The sequence below is a fragment of the Podarcis erhardii genome (assembly GCF_964252035.2).
Source record: "Podarcis erhardii genome assembly, chromosome: 3".
NCBI classification, from domain to species: domain Eukaryota; kingdom Metazoa; phylum Chordata; class Lepidosauria; order Squamata; family Lacertidae; genus Podarcis; species Podarcis erhardii.
In genome coordinates this window covers 52,646,771-52,664,426 of record NC_138507.1, presented here as the reverse complement: position 1 = coordinate 52,664,426, position 17,656 = coordinate 52,646,771, and the positions used below count along the sequence as shown (strand labels likewise).

General features: G+C 39.7%; 1 protein-coding gene and 1 long non-coding RNA gene across 4 annotated transcripts in view; one reads left to right on the top strand and one right to left on the bottom strand.

The window, feature by feature from the left end:
• Window positions 1-15,838, top strand: part of LAMA4 (laminin subunit alpha 4) — a 78,779-nt gene extending 62,941 nt beyond the window's left edge. Inside the window, 13 exon segments of the mRNA XM_081857569.1 lie at window positions 500-638; window positions 2,179-2,316; window positions 3,740-3,873; window positions 4,867-5,028; window positions 6,930-7,083; window positions 8,173-8,366; window positions 8,577-8,766; window positions 9,281-9,436; window positions 10,109-10,268; window positions 10,689-10,819; window positions 12,458-12,551; window positions 13,549-13,668; window positions 14,252-15,838. Coding sequence (XP_081713695.1) covers window positions 500-638; window positions 2,179-2,316; window positions 3,740-3,873; window positions 4,867-5,028; window positions 6,930-7,083; window positions 8,173-8,366; window positions 8,577-8,766; window positions 9,281-9,436; window positions 10,109-10,268; window positions 10,689-10,819; window positions 12,458-12,551; window positions 13,549-13,668; window positions 14,252-14,397 — 1,918 coding nt within the window. The 3' untranslated portion in view covers window positions 14,398-15,838.
• Window positions 1-17,656, bottom strand: part of LOC309339369 — a 555,996-nt gene that overhangs the window by 537,486 nt on the left and 854 nt on the right. For all 3 annotated transcript variants that reach the window (XR_014155247.1, XR_014155248.1, XR_014155249.1), the window contains exon 2: window positions 14,853-17,058. This is a non-coding gene — a long non-coding RNA (uncharacterized lncRNA). The remainder of the gene's footprint in view (window positions 1-14,852; window positions 17,059-17,656) is intronic.

The window sequence follows — 17,656 nt, the reverse complement described above, 5'->3', positions numbered from 1 at the left end:
TCACCGCAGCATTTAAGGCATGTTGATAGAGTAGGACTAGTGATTATCTTACTTCATTTCAGCCTTCATAGACTTCCCTAAGACAATTAATGTTCTACAATGTTCCAATGAGTTTAATGAAACTGCGGGAGGCAGTGGAAGACAGGAGTGCCTGGCGTGCTCTGGTCCATGTGGTCACGAAGAGTCGGACACGACTAAACAACAACAACAGTGTTCCAATGTGGTGTATCTAACCAGCAAGATGTTCTCTGGCAGGAACTGAGATGAGAATGGAAAGGTGATTGGAGGGAGGGGAAAGTAATAAAAGTGCTCTCCCCTTTTGACCATCCTGCAAGTGGCAATGGACTACTCCCTGCATCAAACCACTGCTTACATCTCAGACAGAACCTAGTAGAATGGACATTCCTCACACAATATTTCTGTACCTATGACTGTGCATGCTGTGGTTTTGTGTAAGTAGTTAACTGGTTCCCTCTGAATAAACATTGTGTCTTCACAGTAGTATGAGCTCACATCTAGCCACCGCCACAGGCTTTAGAGGCTGCATGAAAGGCTTCCAGTTCCAAAAGAAGGACTTCAACTTGTTAGAGGAACCAGGAACTCTAGGAATTGGCTATGGATGCCCAGAAGAATCACTTGTAAGTATGATACACAGATCTTCTGTTTGTGTTTTTCAACATTTATATATTCTGATATTTTCCCCTATCTCTACTGAGTTTTTCCTCAGTTTTTAAAGTGCAAAGCATTATTATTTTTCTCCCCATCTGCTTATGATACTTAGGGGGTAGGAACAGATGATGTTCTCCAAACAATACACACACACAAAATAAATTACATTCTTTTAGAGTACAGAAATGGAAATGTAGTGCTCCTTATGTTATTGAATGTGGAAAGTAAATTTGAATTTGAAAAAACCTCAGTGTGGTAGGCCTCCAACAGTATGCACCCACTAAGAAATCTGAAAGCTTAATAAATCTTTCTAGGCTTACTTCAGAAGACATATTTTAAACTAGCTTTTAATCTTCAGATTCACATACTTGGCATAAACAAGTAAAGTACAAATATGTATGATGCCAAACAGCATAATTTCAGCTGCATAATTTTGATGAAACCAGAGGAGCCCCTTATGTAAAAATGTTTTGTGGCCTCAGAAAGGGAAGACACACAAACCATAAAGCAAAATACAAAACTGAACATAAATATGAGGGCAATTTCTCTCCATCAAGTAAAATTTCAGTCCCAAACAACTGACTTGTAGAATTATGAGTTGCATCTAATATTAGTCCCACACAGTGTAGACCCACTGAAATGAATGGACATGACTAACTAAGGTTCATTAATTTCAATAGGTCTAAGGCTAAGAAGTAAACCCTACACAAATCTAGAGTGGAGTCCCTAAGACGGTTGTATGCCTCCTTCCAGCAACTCCTGCAGCCAAGCTGGTGCCAAATATATTCTGCTTTCATTTGGACCACAACAGCAAGGCTGAGAAGGGGGTCTTGTCGTCTGGGCGTCCCAGGACCGCCCTACTCACAGCTTAGGGAAGTCATTCTAGTGCTGCTAACACAGCAGTTTGACTTCATCCCTAGCGGCACGCTCCATTGTCTCTTGAGATGGGAGGATACCAGCAACAACCCTATGGGCAGGATTCAACTAATGAGTCCCAACAGCAGGTGCCCTGTGCAAGAACTAACACAATAGCTCTTAAAGGTCCCAGCCTTCTCCAGTAGTCTCCTGGAGCCTTGGGCATTTTGTAATCAGAAAACAGCAGTGCCACATCCTGGGGGTGGGGGTGTCCTGCACTGGCAGGTTTATCTGAGAGTGCTTCTTGCGCTGGCATGTGTGGCCTTCCAGTTCTGCTTCGCAGCCCTTGCTTTCATCCCTGACAATGGGGGATCTATTTCCAGGCCATAACACAGAGGTTCCAAGAGGGGTAGAATATCATCCAAACAGTCCCTTTCTTCCACTTGAGACACAATTCATGAAGTACTGTTCAACAGCACTTAAAAGTGAGCTGTTCCTATGTAATAAGAGTTTGCAATATCCTGTAGCAATGACATGTGAAACACAGGGGTTGCTGGACTTTTATGAACATGAAAACTTACGCACCTGTGGCCTGCATATTCTGTTTCTTCTATTGATCTACAACTACCTCTGTTCTGTTTGTTTGGTGAGCAGATGTCCCGCAAAGCATATTTCAATGGAGAAAGCTACATTGCATCCAGCCAGAAAATCTCCCCCTTTAATGGATTTGAAGGTGGCTTTAATTTCCGAACTTTACAGCCTAATGGACTGCTCTTCTATTGCAGTGAAGGAGTAAGTAGAGTTTCCCCATTAAATATAATAAAAACCTGTGTTGTTTTTAAAGAAAATGTTATTTCTAAATAGCTTGTCAGTAGATATATTTCAGGGCAGCCTATGGGCTGAATGGCAGTGGCAATGACCCAGAGAAACTTGGTCAAAATAAAGTCTCATTGAGATTAGTGGAACATTATTCTTATTTCAGTGGACCTCAGTGCAACCAGCTTTTGCTAAATTGGGGCCAAAGTATTAAATTCTCCCTGAGACCTGACAGTAAGTGCAAATGTGAATGTCCTGTACATACAACCATAGTTTAACTTTGGATGGAATTTATTTGTGGTCAGTAAATATCACCACTTTCAGACTTTTAAATGGTGGTGTTAAAAAATAAATAATCAAAGTGTGCATAGGTCTGGGCAACTGATGCTAAAAAATCAGCTGATCACCCAGAAGCCCAGTTCTATGTGTGAATTTATTTGAGTAACTTTTCACAACTTCCTGGAAACTACCTTGCACATTCAGATTCAGTTAGAAGATTTGGCATAATAGTTGTTCAAAGGGGAAATGGCACCAGTCCAGATGAATTTGTTTATTTTAAACATTTACATCGAGCTGCCTTTCCAAGGCAACTTACATGAAACGCAATGAGCAGGTTAAACAAGACATATCAAGCCATAATAAAAAAATATGCATCAACGAATTTACAGCAGTGGGTGACAAATCAGCTGCAAAAGGCACTCTGGAATAAATAGGTATTGCATCATTTATGAAGAAGCAGAGTAGAAAGTGCAATTTCAAACCCCCTCTGAAATGTCAATCCAGAGCCCTGGGACAATTGCATTAAAGGAGCCACTCCTTGTTGCAGAGGCGGCCCTTCTCCTACCAAAGGACCCTTTCTCTTCTGCCTAATTCTCAACATGGTACGTCTGAACAGCAATTGTGAATCTCTGAAAGACTGTTAGGGTGGGGGGAGTGTGAGCACATATGCAGAACTTTTAGGTCCTTTTGGATCCCAGCAAAGAAAATGACCTCATTTCTTTCTCCACCCCACCCTCGCCATCTTTTTTAAAAATGCTATGATAGGGAAAATGCTTAAGCATAGCATAGCACTGTAGAGTTGGAAGGGACCCTGAGGATCATCTAGTCCAACCCCCTGCAATGCAGGAATATGCAGCTGGTCCATACAGGGATCGAACCTGCAACCTTGGCGTTATCAGCACCATGGTCTAACCAACTGAGCTAGCTATCCAGGCTCTTACACTTAGAGACAAAACAGGTGTGTTTACAACATGAGGTTTTTTAACCCCACAATGCATTCACACACATCACATCCCGTCCATTTTGGTTCTCAGTACGCTTACTTTGCTCAACTACATTACAAGAATTATTACTAACCATTCCTTGACTTGTGGGTCTAATGTTTTTCTCTGTGTTTCAGTCAGATGTATTCTCTATTTCCTTGGAGAAGGGAGCTGTTGTTTTAAATGCTAAAGGAGTCACAGTTCAGACAGGAGAAAGATCTTATAACGATGGCAAAGCCCATTTTGTCATTACATCCGCCTCACCAGAAAGGTAAAACTATTAAAAAAACTATTTTTGTTTCGATGCACATCTTATTACACTCACAGTTCATTACTCCACTTGGATATATTTATTATAATACAAAATGCACACTAATACATTCCACACTAATATCTTCTTTAAGAAGGTCAGCATAGAATAGATGTATCCCAAAACTAGTAGGAACACCCCAGCTCAGCAGAAGAGTATTACAATATTTTTATTTAACACAATTAATAAAAAGCTCAGGTCCAGGGTACCGTTGGCCCTCCAGATGTTGCTGAACTATAATTCCCATGATCCCTTGACATATGCCCATGTTTGCCGAGCTGATAGGACTTGTAGTTCAGCAATATGTGGAGGCCCATAGGCACCTGAAATAGGTCAATATTCTGAATATGCAGCATAGGTTTTAAATGCCTGGTATATCTTTGTGACATTGAAACTGGCAAGTTGCTGTGTGGCAGTCCTGCCATGTTAGATCTGTTTCCACAACAGCAGCCTAGTGGTGACACACAAAGATTGAAATATCAGTATGAAAGGAATGAGTGGGGGCATGGCATCTGCATGCTTTTTATTCAGCCATATCAAAACAATGTCACTCACATCCCTGCCACATGAAATATTATAAAAACTCAATGGCTTTTCAATTTCTGCATTTCCTTTGTCTGTGATGCTGCTGTAAGCATAGTGTTATAGTTAGGATTGCACTGTGACAATGATTTACAGTGCAATCCCACCTATCTCTACTCAGAAGTAAGTCCAACTAAATTCAGCGAGGCTTGCTCCCAGGTATTGCAGTTAAGATGTGCGTGACTTCAGTATTTCCAGGGGTTTTACGGAGCTGCCTCTCATTTCTGAGCACACTCGTGGTTTGATGGTGCCACCTAGTGACTCGTTCATCAAGTTCAACATCACCAAAATGGCTACGTTGCTTGGGTAATATATATTATCACATGCTGAATTTAAAAGACTCTGTGTAAGATGCATTATTTTGTTCTGCAGACTTGAGCTTTTGGTAGATGAAGAAAAGAAAAGTGTAGATAATTCAGCATATGAAAGTGAGGAAAAGCCAGTGAGCACCAAGAAATTCTACTTTGGTGGATCTCCCATCACTACTGAGTTTGCCAACTTCACCGGGTGTATAAGCAACGCTTATTTCACAAGGCAAGTGCATTTCAACTTGTATATTTAGCTACTTGATGCATTTCTATACCACCGTTAATCCATCCTGGGGCAGTTTAAAACAAAAATAAATGCAATTATAGCACAATAATAACAAATTAAAACACCATACCATGAACCACCAGTATTTCTCCAGCATTTGAGTATGTCAATTACAGCTGGTCTCACCTCATAGCCTAGTATATTCTAATGGCCTGGATGATTCTATCAGGCCTATGATGACACTGAAACCCCATTACAGTGGTACCTCAGGTTAAGTACTTAATTCGTTCCGGAGGTCCGTACTTAACCTGAAATTGTTCTTAACCTGAAGCACCACTTTAGCTAATGGGGCCTCCTGCTGCTGCCACACCGCCAGAGCACGATTTCTGTTCTCAACCTGAAGCAAAGTACTTAACCTGAGGTAATATTTCTGGGTGAGCGGAGTCTGTAACCTGAAGCGTATGTAACCTGAGATACCACTGTAATTAATACTCTATGTACCTCCAAGGCTAGAGAGTTGCAAAAAGAGAGCGCCACTACAAAAAACCTCCATGTCTTGCATCACAGTAAGCCAAGCTCATTGGTGGGATGATGAAAAGGGGCACCCCTATAGATAGCAGCCCAGGCAAGCTGGTATAGAAATGTTCCTTCAACTATTTGGGTCCCAAACTCCTCCTGATGAGTATATGGTTATTCTTCATGTTATCAATTTTTTATGTGTCATGAAAAACATATTTTCTGCTTCAAGTCTTTGGGAGACCTAATGGGCTGTCTTTTCCCGGGACTGCATTGGTTTTGTTTGTTTTGATACACGTTGACTCCATGGTCGTTTGATATGTTGATATGTAGTATTTCCATGTAAGGGTATGTACTGCTCTGATAACTATTGAGTGCAACCCTGGGGCATCTTAGCTACAGAGGTACAAAGAGAAGTTTCTGCCACAGAAGCTAAAGTAATGTCATCTGCTAAGAAACAAGATAAGAGAACAACAGTTACCCACTTGTTGTCAAACCTGCTTCAGATTCAATTACTGCCTTAAGGCAAAGGCACAAGGATCTAGGACAGCCCTGTATACCCCATGCAAGGAGCCAGGAGCTGTGTTGCATGGAAGAGAGAAAAATCAGATTCACCTGTGTCAATGGCAGCTTCTGCTGCATAGGCTTTCTGAGGATGTGATCATGTCTTTTGATAATAGAATTTGGATCTTGATACATCTTTTGAGTAATAGGATAACTAAAACAGAATAAATGAACCTGTTTTTCCTGGCAATGTTTTCAGTGTTAATGTCATTGCTGAAACCAGGCTCAAAGGATTGAGCAGTTATCCTCTTAATATTGGCCATTTTACCTAATGCTGTGTTTAAATTGTTTGGTACCCACCAAGAGCCTTCTAGGATGGGACAGGATTTTAAAATGTAATGAGTGCATTAAAAAATATGCTACTGAGATAAGCTGCTGGAATACTTCAATAAAGTCAATTGTTGATTGCCTGCGGTTTTAAAAGGTTAGCAAAGTCTCCGATCTACAACCACACACTCTTCTGTTTCTGCTTTTCCCTTGAGGATGAAAGGCGATCTAGATTGTATATCCCATTTATATTTCCATTTGCAGTCATTTACATACTAACAAACAAACATACAGCCACTCAGTTTGAAATATAATACAAAAATTATATGAATGATGCAGCAAAGCTTGGCTGTAAGGGCAGCAAAAAAAAGTGGCAAAGGGCTGAGTTTCCATGAATCTATTCCATGAGCATGTAGTTCTTACTGACATGGATTTTTTTAAAAAATTTGTTTTAATTTGTTGTTTGTTTTTGAGGGAAGGAAGAAAATCCCTACATGCACAATCATAGTGGATTGTTAGGAATAGCAACTTTATCTTTTTTAAAAACCACACAGATTGGATCAAGACGTTGAGGTGGAAGACTTCCAGCGGTATCCTGAGAAAATCCAAGCATCCTTATATGGATGTCCTGTTGAATCTCCTCCTGCTGCCCTTTTCCATAAGAAAAGAAAAAATTCATCCAAACCCAAAGGAAGCCAAAAGAAAAGGGTAAGCTGCTCCAGACTTACAACTACTCATGGTGCTTTCAGACCAGGGATGGAGTGGGCAGGACCCAAGTTCCCTTCAACACTGGCTCTCAGTAATGTCTTGGAAGGAACAAAGACTTTGAACACCACTGAATGTTGGATTTGCAAAATACTAGTTAATTTAGGGGAAAGTATTGGTGTCCCCAAACTGTGGCTTGCGGACCACCAGAGGTCTGCATGCTTCATTCAGCTGGTCCACAGCATGTCTGTGAAGAAAGGCAAGCACAGCAGCTGTAGAACCTGGCAGTCTGGTCTATCCTGAAGGTGACCAGGGCAAAACAGAAGTGAGAAGGGGAAGAGGCACTTGAAAGGGGTGGAGAGGATTAGCAGCACAAAAGACAGATCAGCAAGAAGAAAAAGGCAGCAACTTGAAAGGAGTGGAAAGGGTTCTATGGAATTCAAATTGTTATACAATTTGTAAGAAATAAAAGAAGCATTAAAATGCAATTAAAAATCATATAGTATCTAGCACAACACCTTACAATTGCTACAACAGGCAGAAAAACCATCAGCAATTTTCCAATGGCCCAAAGAGAAAAAAGTTTGGTGTAGTTATACTTATCAACTGGTGTAGTTGATAAGTATAAAGGTTGCTCGGTTTTCTGGGGATGAGCCTGTGTATTCCTGTTCTCAGTGCCAAATCTGGAGTGGGGTATGTGACCTTGACTCTTTCCCTTTAAGGAAAAGAAATCGAGGAACCCATCAAATGTGATGGACTGCAGATCTGTTTTGTCTGCTGCAATCATATATAAAGAAGGGCTGGGATATAATTTTAATAACAAAGGGAAAACATGGGTGATGACAGCTGGAGTCTTTCCACATCCTGTAGTCTCTCTCTCCAAGGGCTTTAAATAAATAGGTAGCTGTTTTTACCATGGGTCTGTGCAATTTTTATTAGAGCTGATTTATATTAGCACTACAGTGAAGATTAGATCTGATCATCTGAAGTAACATCTAGAAGTAGACAGAAGATTTGCCAACTCTGTAGCAACTTTGTTTGTTTGTTTGTTTGTTTGTTTGTTTGTTTGTTTGTTTGTTTGTTTGTATGAAGGTTGGAAAAGACAACATAGCAGCCTCACACTTTTCAGCAAACATTAAAAGAAAAAGTCAAGAAGAGATTGCTCAAGGGGACCCACACTGTCACTTCCTCAGCAGCCCCAAATCAACTGAGCATGCATATCTGTTTGGAGGAACAGCAAATAGCCGGCAAGAATTTGATTACTTACCAAAGGATTTCAATGAAAGGTACAGTCACCTAAACATACACTTGTAATATTACAAATAAATGCCGATAAGCATTTTTACAAAACTGAAGGAATAAAAACTAATCTAACTAAAGTAATTTTTGACATTTCACAACTATTTTTCCCTGTAAGCATATTCCCATCAAGTTGTGCAAGGCGGGTTGTTCACCAATTTCCGTTCACATATTAAAGTGCTGTTTTTGTTTGACAGATCTCAGCTATCCATTAGCCTGAAGACACACTCATCCCATGGAATGATCTTCTATGTCTCTGATCAAGAGGAGGAAAATTTCATGGCCCTTTTTATTGCCCACGGCCGTCTCGTTTTCATGTTCAACAGTGGCTACCGGAAATTAAGAATTAGAAGCCAGGAGAAGTACAATGATGACCAATGGCACAATGTAAGCAGGAAGAGAAAAGATCATGATGTGCTTTAGAAAAGTGCTATTCCAAAAAAAGCATAAAATCTGTCTGTCAAAATTGGGGGTTCATTTGGGATTTATTGCAATAAAATACCATATTTTTCACACCAGATCACAAGACGCACCTAGTTTTTGGAGGAGGAAAACAAGAAAAAAAATATTCTGAATCTCAGAAGCCAGAACAGCAAGAGTGATCGCTGCGCAGTGAAAGCAGCAATCCCTCTTGCTGTTCTGGCTTCTGGGATAGCTGTGCAGCCTGCATTCGCTCCATAAGACGCACACACATTTCCTCTTACTTTTTAGGAGGGAAAAAGTGAGTCTTACAGAGCAAAAAATATGGTAGCAGGCTCCCACTTGTGAAGTGGATGAAGAGTTTCTAGAGTAGTGGAACAAATCAAACAGTCTCCTCTAAAATACATATGATGCTATACAATTCTATATTATATACTAGTCTCTGTATGCTAATGTTGACTTCACCTCTGCCTTTTTTTAGGTAATGTTTGTTCGGGAGAAAAATATTGGCCGCTTGACAATTGATGGTCTCCGGGTACTCGAAGACAGTCTTCCTTCTTTTGATAAAGCATGGCAAGTTGCTAGACCCTTTTACGTAGGGGGTGTGGCACCAGGAAAAGCTGCCAAAAATATCCAGGTAAAAGTATTTTTCTACAACAAAGCCTGCATATATTAAGATCCAGAGCAACATTTATAACATGGGAACTAACCACCTAAACATTAGGAAGAACTTCCTGACAGTAAGAGCTGTTCGACAGTGGAATTTGCTGCCAAGGAGTGTGGTGGAGTCTCTTTCTTTGGAGGTCTTTAAGCAGAGGCTTGACAACCATATGTCAGGAGTGCTCTGATGGTGTTCCCTGCTTGGCAGGGGGTTGGACTCCATGGCCCTTGTGGTCTCTTCCAACTCTAGGATTCTATGATTCTATGGACAGAAATGTTTTAAACTCTGCATCTACTGGAGACAATTTGCAATGAATCAGAATCTATGCTGCATTTGAATCTGTTAGCACTAGTATATTCTGGATTCATTGGCAATGATCTCATTCCAAACTTCCTACATCAAATGAGATTAGACTAGAACCTCCAGTTATATGATTAGAAAATAACTTAGGCTGCTTTGACACTAACAAAAAGAACCAAGCAGACTGTGAGAATCATAGGCCATTTCATTATTACTCCCACTATTCTTTTTCGCCTTAAATTGCTTTTTTTGAAAAAGTATCCATAAACAATTGTACACCTAAGCAAATGGAAAGGCTTTCTCTTTTACTTCTTTTACTATTTTGCTTAATCTGTTTTGTTTGATCAGATCAACTCCGTCTACAGTTTCAGTGGTTGCCTTGGCAGTTTACAGCTCAATGGAAGACCAGTCACTTCTCCTTCACAAACTTTTAGCGTAACTCCTTGTTTTGAAGGCCTATCAGAAGAAGGAACATATTTTTCATCAGAAGGAGGATACATTATACTTGGTAATGTATCACTAACGATTGACTATGCCATCAGACTGATGCCTGAATTGATACCAGTTGCCTAGTGAAGGGGTGGGGGGAGACATAATTAAATTGAAATGAAACTATTATTTGAAAATTATGCTGGGTGCCATGTAGTCTTATTAGCATACAATACAAATACAATACAAATTCAGGCAAAATATTTAAAGCAAGGATTGAAGAGTATGGCTCTTAATCATCATTCCTTGAGGCTATCAAGGGGGAGGGCTCATATTCCCAGGATGAAAAATATTTAAGAAATATACACAATTGGAAGCCATAGTTAATCTTTCTGTCCTGCAGCAGGTGACTATTTTTTTCCAGTTAACTCTGGTGCAAAAAAAACCCCCACACACCACACAAAATCATTCTGTGATTTGTCATGGTTTTCTCCTACAGATGAATCCTTCAGTTTGGGGCTGAAATTTGAAGTTATTTTTGAAATCCGTCCTCGAAGCAGTTCAGGAATCCTGATGCATGCACACAGTATAAATGGAGAATTCCTGAATGTACACATGAAACAAGGGCAGGTATGAAGGAGGACTAATATTTCCCTTTACATTCTTATATGCAGGCCTTTCCGAATGCTCGCTGTGTACAAACCAAAATACGCTCTTAACAGCAACAGGTTCTAATTTCTCAAAAAGGGGATCCCATTTACCCATAAAAGACACAATATACACTAGTTGTAATTCTTCTGTTTCAGGTGCATTAAGAGTCCACGCAATTAAAAAAAAAAACTTCAGTTGTAACATCAGTTTTTAAAAACACTGTGAAGATGAAGGGGGGAAATATTTGACATTTTGTGTTGCTGCCTTAAAAATTCAAAATTTACAGCTGCTACCTAAGAACACAGGAAGAGCTCTGCTGGATCAGACCAAGGTCCTATCTAGTCCAGCATCCTGTTTTCATGGTGGCCAAGCAAATCCCTGTGGGAAACCCTCGAGCAAGATCCAAGCACACACTCTCCCCTTCTGTGGTCTCCAGTAACTGCTAAGAGATTGCAGGTTAGGAGCTGCGCAGTTAAGCTGCAATCCTAACCCCCCTTATCTGGGTGTAAGCCCCACTGAATTCAGTGGGACTCACTTCTGAGTAGATGTGGTTGGGACTGCAGCCCTAGTTGATTTTAGACCCTGAGCTCAATGGTCTTATGAAAAGCCCTTTTTAGATGGTAGTTTGGTACACCAGCCCGGCTGTGTTGTCTGCTGAATGGCCTGGCAGCACCACTAGGCTAGCTAGGTAATTTTTCTTTAGTTTTGGATCAAGTGATAATTTCTTTATAGCATGCATCACAAATACCATTTCCTGTGAATGTGTTTGAGTGTCCTTGAATAATAAAAGGGGGAGTAACAAAAAAAGCCAAAGAACTCAAGAACTAGATAGCTATGAAAGCATTATACGGTCCTTGAGACAAGTTTACTCTGGATAGCAAAGCCTCAGCCTAGAGGATAGTACCAGCATTGCTTAGCTTCAGCGAATGAAGTCCTTCTGAGCAATCCATCCTCAAAGCTCTGTAACTGCCACCATAGAAACAGAATCGTTTTTATCACAGCAACTGATATTGGTAGAAGCTAAAAGGTTTTGCTATAATGTAAAATTTCTGTTTTGTTAGTCACTATATTTTATTTTGGGCACAAGCTTAGGAAAGATCACATTTTTCCAATGAATTATACAGTGTAATGTAGCAGTGCTAAGTGGTTCTGAGAACCAATTACTTTATGTTATTTATTTATTAGCTTCCTTTTGTGTTTTAAATGCTGGAAATATTTCATCTGAAGGCTATGGTAGTGCTGGTATGGTGTAAATCAATTTATGCCATGATAAAAAAAGCTCACTAGGTGAGCAAGCCACTATTTCTCAGCCTCACCTCGTGTAGACATTGGAGGTGGTAATCAACCATCCAGATTTTTGCAAGAATTAGACTGCAATCCTATAGACATACCTGAAATAAGCCCTGAGAAACTCAAATTGACAGCTGAATATACATGTATGGGATTTCATTGTAAGTGTGAAGAAATATAGATCTTATGCCTGTGGTATAATTTCATGGTGACACATTTGGAGAACAGTTTGTTAAAAAGTCTTTACACTGCTTTATGCTTTTTAAGATAATTAAATCTTTTCAGTCAAAACTAAGGTTTTAAATGTGAATCAAATGGTTCTCCCAGGTGATTGTGAAGCTGAACAATGGCATCAAAGACTTCTCAACCTCAGTTACACCAAAACAGAATCTCTGTGATGGCCGATGGCACAGAATTGCAGGTGAGTGAACACCTAAAGTCCTGTTCTGTGTTGATTCCTGATCTTCCCTCTCATCAGTACTCTAAATCAGGGGTGGTTGATGGGGTGCTCCCTCTAGATGTTGGGGCACAACTCCCAGCATCCTTGAACATTACTGGCTAGGGCTCTGAATCCTGTCATGTATGTAAATGACTTAGAATTATAAGGCCATGCATGTGTGGAAATCAGGTAGTGCTTGGTCTGAAAAAGGGTGACAATGTATCCAAAATTCTGTGGTTAAGAGTCTGGCTGCTACTGAAAATGGAAAACATCCAATTAATCTCCTATCATCTCTTGCAATATCTGTCACATTATCTACTTCCCTGCTTCTAGTCTACTTGCATAACAGGGTGTGGAGAAGAATGCCATGTTATATTAGGATGTATGTAATTTGTCCTAAGCATGGGAGGGAGGTTAAATGTCATTTCCATTTTCAGCATTTCAGCTTGTCAGACAGCAACGCCCCCCCCCCCTTTCCTCCTCAAACGTGCTGTTCTTGAGGTTCTCGCAAGTCCCCTCCCAGCTAATTTCAGAGGCAGAAGGGGGAAAGCCCCATGGTGCAATTTGAAGCGCTTGCACAGCATCCACTTACGGGATTTGTTAGGTGAATCCTGCTCATGGCTTTGGAGCATAGCTGTCAACCTTCCCCTTTTTTTGCGGGAAATTCCCTTATTCCAGCGCTGTTTCCCCATTGCTATCCCGGATTGTTAGATATCCCATAGACTGTCCCCGGGACAGGTGAGGCTGCTGATCCCTTATTTTCAAATCTGAAAGTTGACAGCTATGCTTTGGAGTTATAAGATCCACGTTGGGACCTACTGAGCTATTCAGATATGAGAGCATATCCAGGCCATGGGCAAATAGTCTAGTTCTTTGGGATTTTCATATGTTTATGAGTACTGTATGCTTGCATGCTTGTATGCAAGAAAAGTGGTTGACAATATAACAGAATATTATTCTTTTTTGCTTCATATGACAGTTATTAGAGATGCTAATGTGGTACAGCTGGATGTAGATTCAGAAGTAAATCATGTAGTAGGACCATTAAATCCAAGAGCAACTGACCACAGGGAGCCTGTGTTTGTTGGAGGAGTGCCAGGTAAGATTTATACTCATTTTAATATTATTTTCAAAGATTAATCTAGTGTGTGTGTGTTTAAAAAAGTATTCTTTAAAGTAATGGTCATATACCTTGTGCTGTTCATTAGCAAAGATCTATAATTTGGGGGAGGGGGTTTTAGATTTTAAATGATTGTACTCCTCCCTCCTTATGCTGGTCTACAACTGTAATAAAGATTTGTTGTTGGAGGTGGGATGGAGTAGCTTTCTATACATCTTTGTGCTATATTTTAGAAGGAGTACCATAATTTCAATACAAGTGATTGACAATATAACAGAATACAAATATAAGACTAAAATAATTTAGTTTATTGAAAACCTTTATTTGACATCTATTTATAAATTATACACACACACACAAATACAAACATACACACACACACACACACATACATATATACATATCAAAGTAAATAGCAGTAACAAGGGCAATACCATTCAAACAAACCACATTCCAAGTTTTACACAGCTGTCTCTTTTAGTTAAACCAGTCCTAGCATGATCTTATATTGATAATGGAGTTCTTGAATGACTTATGTATATATATTTTTACCTCTCTACAGAGTCTCTCCTGACATTCAGCCTTACCACCCACAGTTCCTTTACTGGATGCATCCGTAACTTTATGATTGATGAAAGACCAGTAAGTTTCAGTAAGGCAGCTTTGGTCAGTGGTGCTGTGAGCATCAACCTATGTCCTGCCACTTGATGAACTGCTAACTGCAGGGGCCTGTACAGCCCCAAAGGTGAAAAACAACTGTGCTACCTTCAATTCTTAGTACCAAGGAAATAAAAATATATCACTCACTATATGTACACGATAAAGCATTATTCTTTTTTCATTTGGAATTTGCTTCCAAAAAAATTATAAGTATGTTGCAATGTGCCAAATTACTGAGGGACATAAGGGCAGCTGGGGAATGACTATTATAAGTCTAATTCTAAGCAGATACAGTGGTACCTCGGGTTAAGTACTTAATTCGTTCTGGAGATCCGTACTTAACCTGAAACTGTTCTTAACCTGAAGCACCACTTTAGCTAATGGGGCCTCCTGCTGCTGCCGCGCCACCGGAACACGATTTCTGTTCTCATCCTGAAGCAAAGTTCTTAACCTGAGGTAATATTTTTGGGTTAGCGGAGTCTGTAACCTGAAGCGTATGTAACCTGAAGCGTATGTAACCCGAGGTACCACTGTATAGGTTCACCAAGCCCACTGAAATAACGGATTTAGGCATGCCCAATTCTGCACAAAATTATAGCTGTTGTGTGAATCAGCAAGGAGCCCAAGCAGAAACCCACCCATCTGTATCAAGAGGCTCCAGACAGAGAACTTCATTTCTTCTATTGTGACACTGCAAATGCCTTGCTCATTATTGCAAAGAAACTGCACTTCAAATATGGATTTCTGCTTCCCCCACACTTAAAATCATTTTGTCAATTCTGCCCCAACTGAGTCTGGGTAGCAAGCCTTTCTAGGTGTATTAAGAGCACTGAAATGTTCATTGGCTATGAACAAGTAAATTAAAATCTTTTAAAAGGTTTAGCAGAACCAAAGGTTTAATTTCAGTTCATATGCTGCAGATTTGCTAAAACCTTTGGTCACTACAGTCAACTCGCAATTTATGCACATTAACTTGTGTGAATTCAGCTTTATGTGCTTGGCCAGGATTTTTTTTTTAAGAGTGCAAGCTCCCAGCAGAAAAAACACTGGCAATCCCACTATTCATTGCACTTGCCTTGGGAGAGAGTTTGGAGGTGTAAGGCACATGACTTTTGACTATACAAGATTTTGGCTTTATACACTATCCCTGGAACATAACTCCTGAGTCAACTGTATTCACTATGGATCTACAACAAATGCATGGAGAATCCTCATCCCGTCCTATCTCTCTGCCCAGTGCAGTACTCATGAAGCCTCAATAACTTGCAAGGCACACTACAAGAGGAGTGTTGCCACATGTGCATGTAATTAGATGCACCCATTGGTGGGAAAGGGGGGAAACAGATCTCTTTTGAACTGTATTGGGATCCTTCATGCACAGGTGCTCTGCCTGTGCTGTGAGTGGATCTGTGCTTGTAGTTTGTACTGAATAAATCTGTTACATGTACATTACAAAATAAACTATGTCATGGACATGCTTCACAAGCAATTGTCTTTTGAATCGTTTTGTTTGGTCTCTTTATTCTTCATTCAATTAGACTGGGGAAAACAATTATCACAGGAAAACTGATATTTTATTCAATTTTCATTTGAATGCATTGAACTTACTATAAGTCATTTCCATAACTGACAAATGTAATTAATTCCTTAATTTTTTTTTGCTCATATTAGTTTTATAGATAAATTTCAGCTACATGGTTTTACTCTTAGCACTCTTATTAAGAAATCAGATTTTCAGTTAAGGACAAAATGACATACTAAGTTGGAGGCAGAATTATGCATTTATCCCTGAAACTAGAAACAAAACCTGAACAATCATTTTCCACTTGAAAAATTCTGATTTTCCAGCCTATACCTTAAAACAAGCTGTACTCAGCACACTGAATGAGTGTTCATTTAAAAACTATTTCAAATGTTTTAAATTCCAAATGTAATTCTTGTTTCAAATAAAACAACTGCATGCCTCAAATGCTTGTGCCTTTATTTCTCTATAATGAAAGCCAAAACAATGGCAGTTGATTGACCTTAGCAGAATAATCTCTATGGAAATGTAAAAAGGAGGAAAATGAGAAAGAATAAAGAAATAAAGCTTTAAATTATATATCTGCTATATATACATTATTTCCTTATAAAGCATTAGCAGCAATACATTTTGCATCAAATATGGAGATCTTAAGTTATTAAATCTCTAGAAACTAGTACCTTATAAAGATGACTGGTACCTCAGGACAGCGCAACCATTTGCCCTACTTTATTCATTTACCAACCATCTTCCCTAGTGCAACATATTATTTATCCTGTTTGGTCCACCAGCAGGTAATCTGAACTAAGAATGAGCTTCCCAAGGGTTAGGTAGGAGTACACCTAATGGAATCTTCTCCAAAACAATCTCTAGTCTGAACTGATGGACAGGTCATGCAGAGCAAAGAAGCTTCACCCTTTTATTTGAAACTTAGAGACACTTGACTGTTGTGGGGAAAAACACAGCAACATCCATTGTCATGCTTCTGTACAAGATACAGAGCCTGTATACAGGTAGAACAGAGTTAATGCATTTCTTTGGGGGGATTATTTAGGGGAATACCATGAAAGGTCAAGGCTGTCTCTTCCAATCAACTTGTGTATGCAATCAAGCTTTGCTTCTGCTTCATTTCACCCTCTGCACTGGGGTAAGGGTGAAGGTCAGCAATATACTTCCTATCCTCAGGTCTGAAAACAAGTAGAAAGGAAAAATGGAACAGGTGATTGTCTGTTCTAGTACTTGAAGGTAATATACCTACAAAATCATGAAGCAGAATTGTTTGTAAACTTCATATTCAATTTTGAATTAAAAGACTAGCTTTTATTATTTTCACAGGCATTGTGAAACTGTATTAACTATTTTGGATACTTTTTGCTAAAATGTTTCTTTATTAGAGTGCTCTAGGTTCTTGTGACTGTATTATTACAGTTCACTTCTCAGTGCAAAACTGTGATCTTTGCAGCACAATGCACTCCTGTCACAGGAGTGTGATAACCTACCAGACCCTTGTGATTGAGAATTTGTGTGCCTTTGCACAATTGGGTCAAATAATGAAGCAATTTGCTGCAGTTCCCTATTTAGTCCCCAAGCTTGTCTCTTTTACAACATATCAACGAGGAGCCCACCAAGTACAGCGCATGGTCCAGGTGGGAGCGTAGGAGGAGGGTCACCTAAAGCCTGCCTTTTCGGCGTTTTGTAATTTGGTTTTAATATTATGAAATGGAAGGGATGCGCTGTTCGAACAGAACCGTGCATTTTGAACAGATTATTTTGCAATGCATGCAC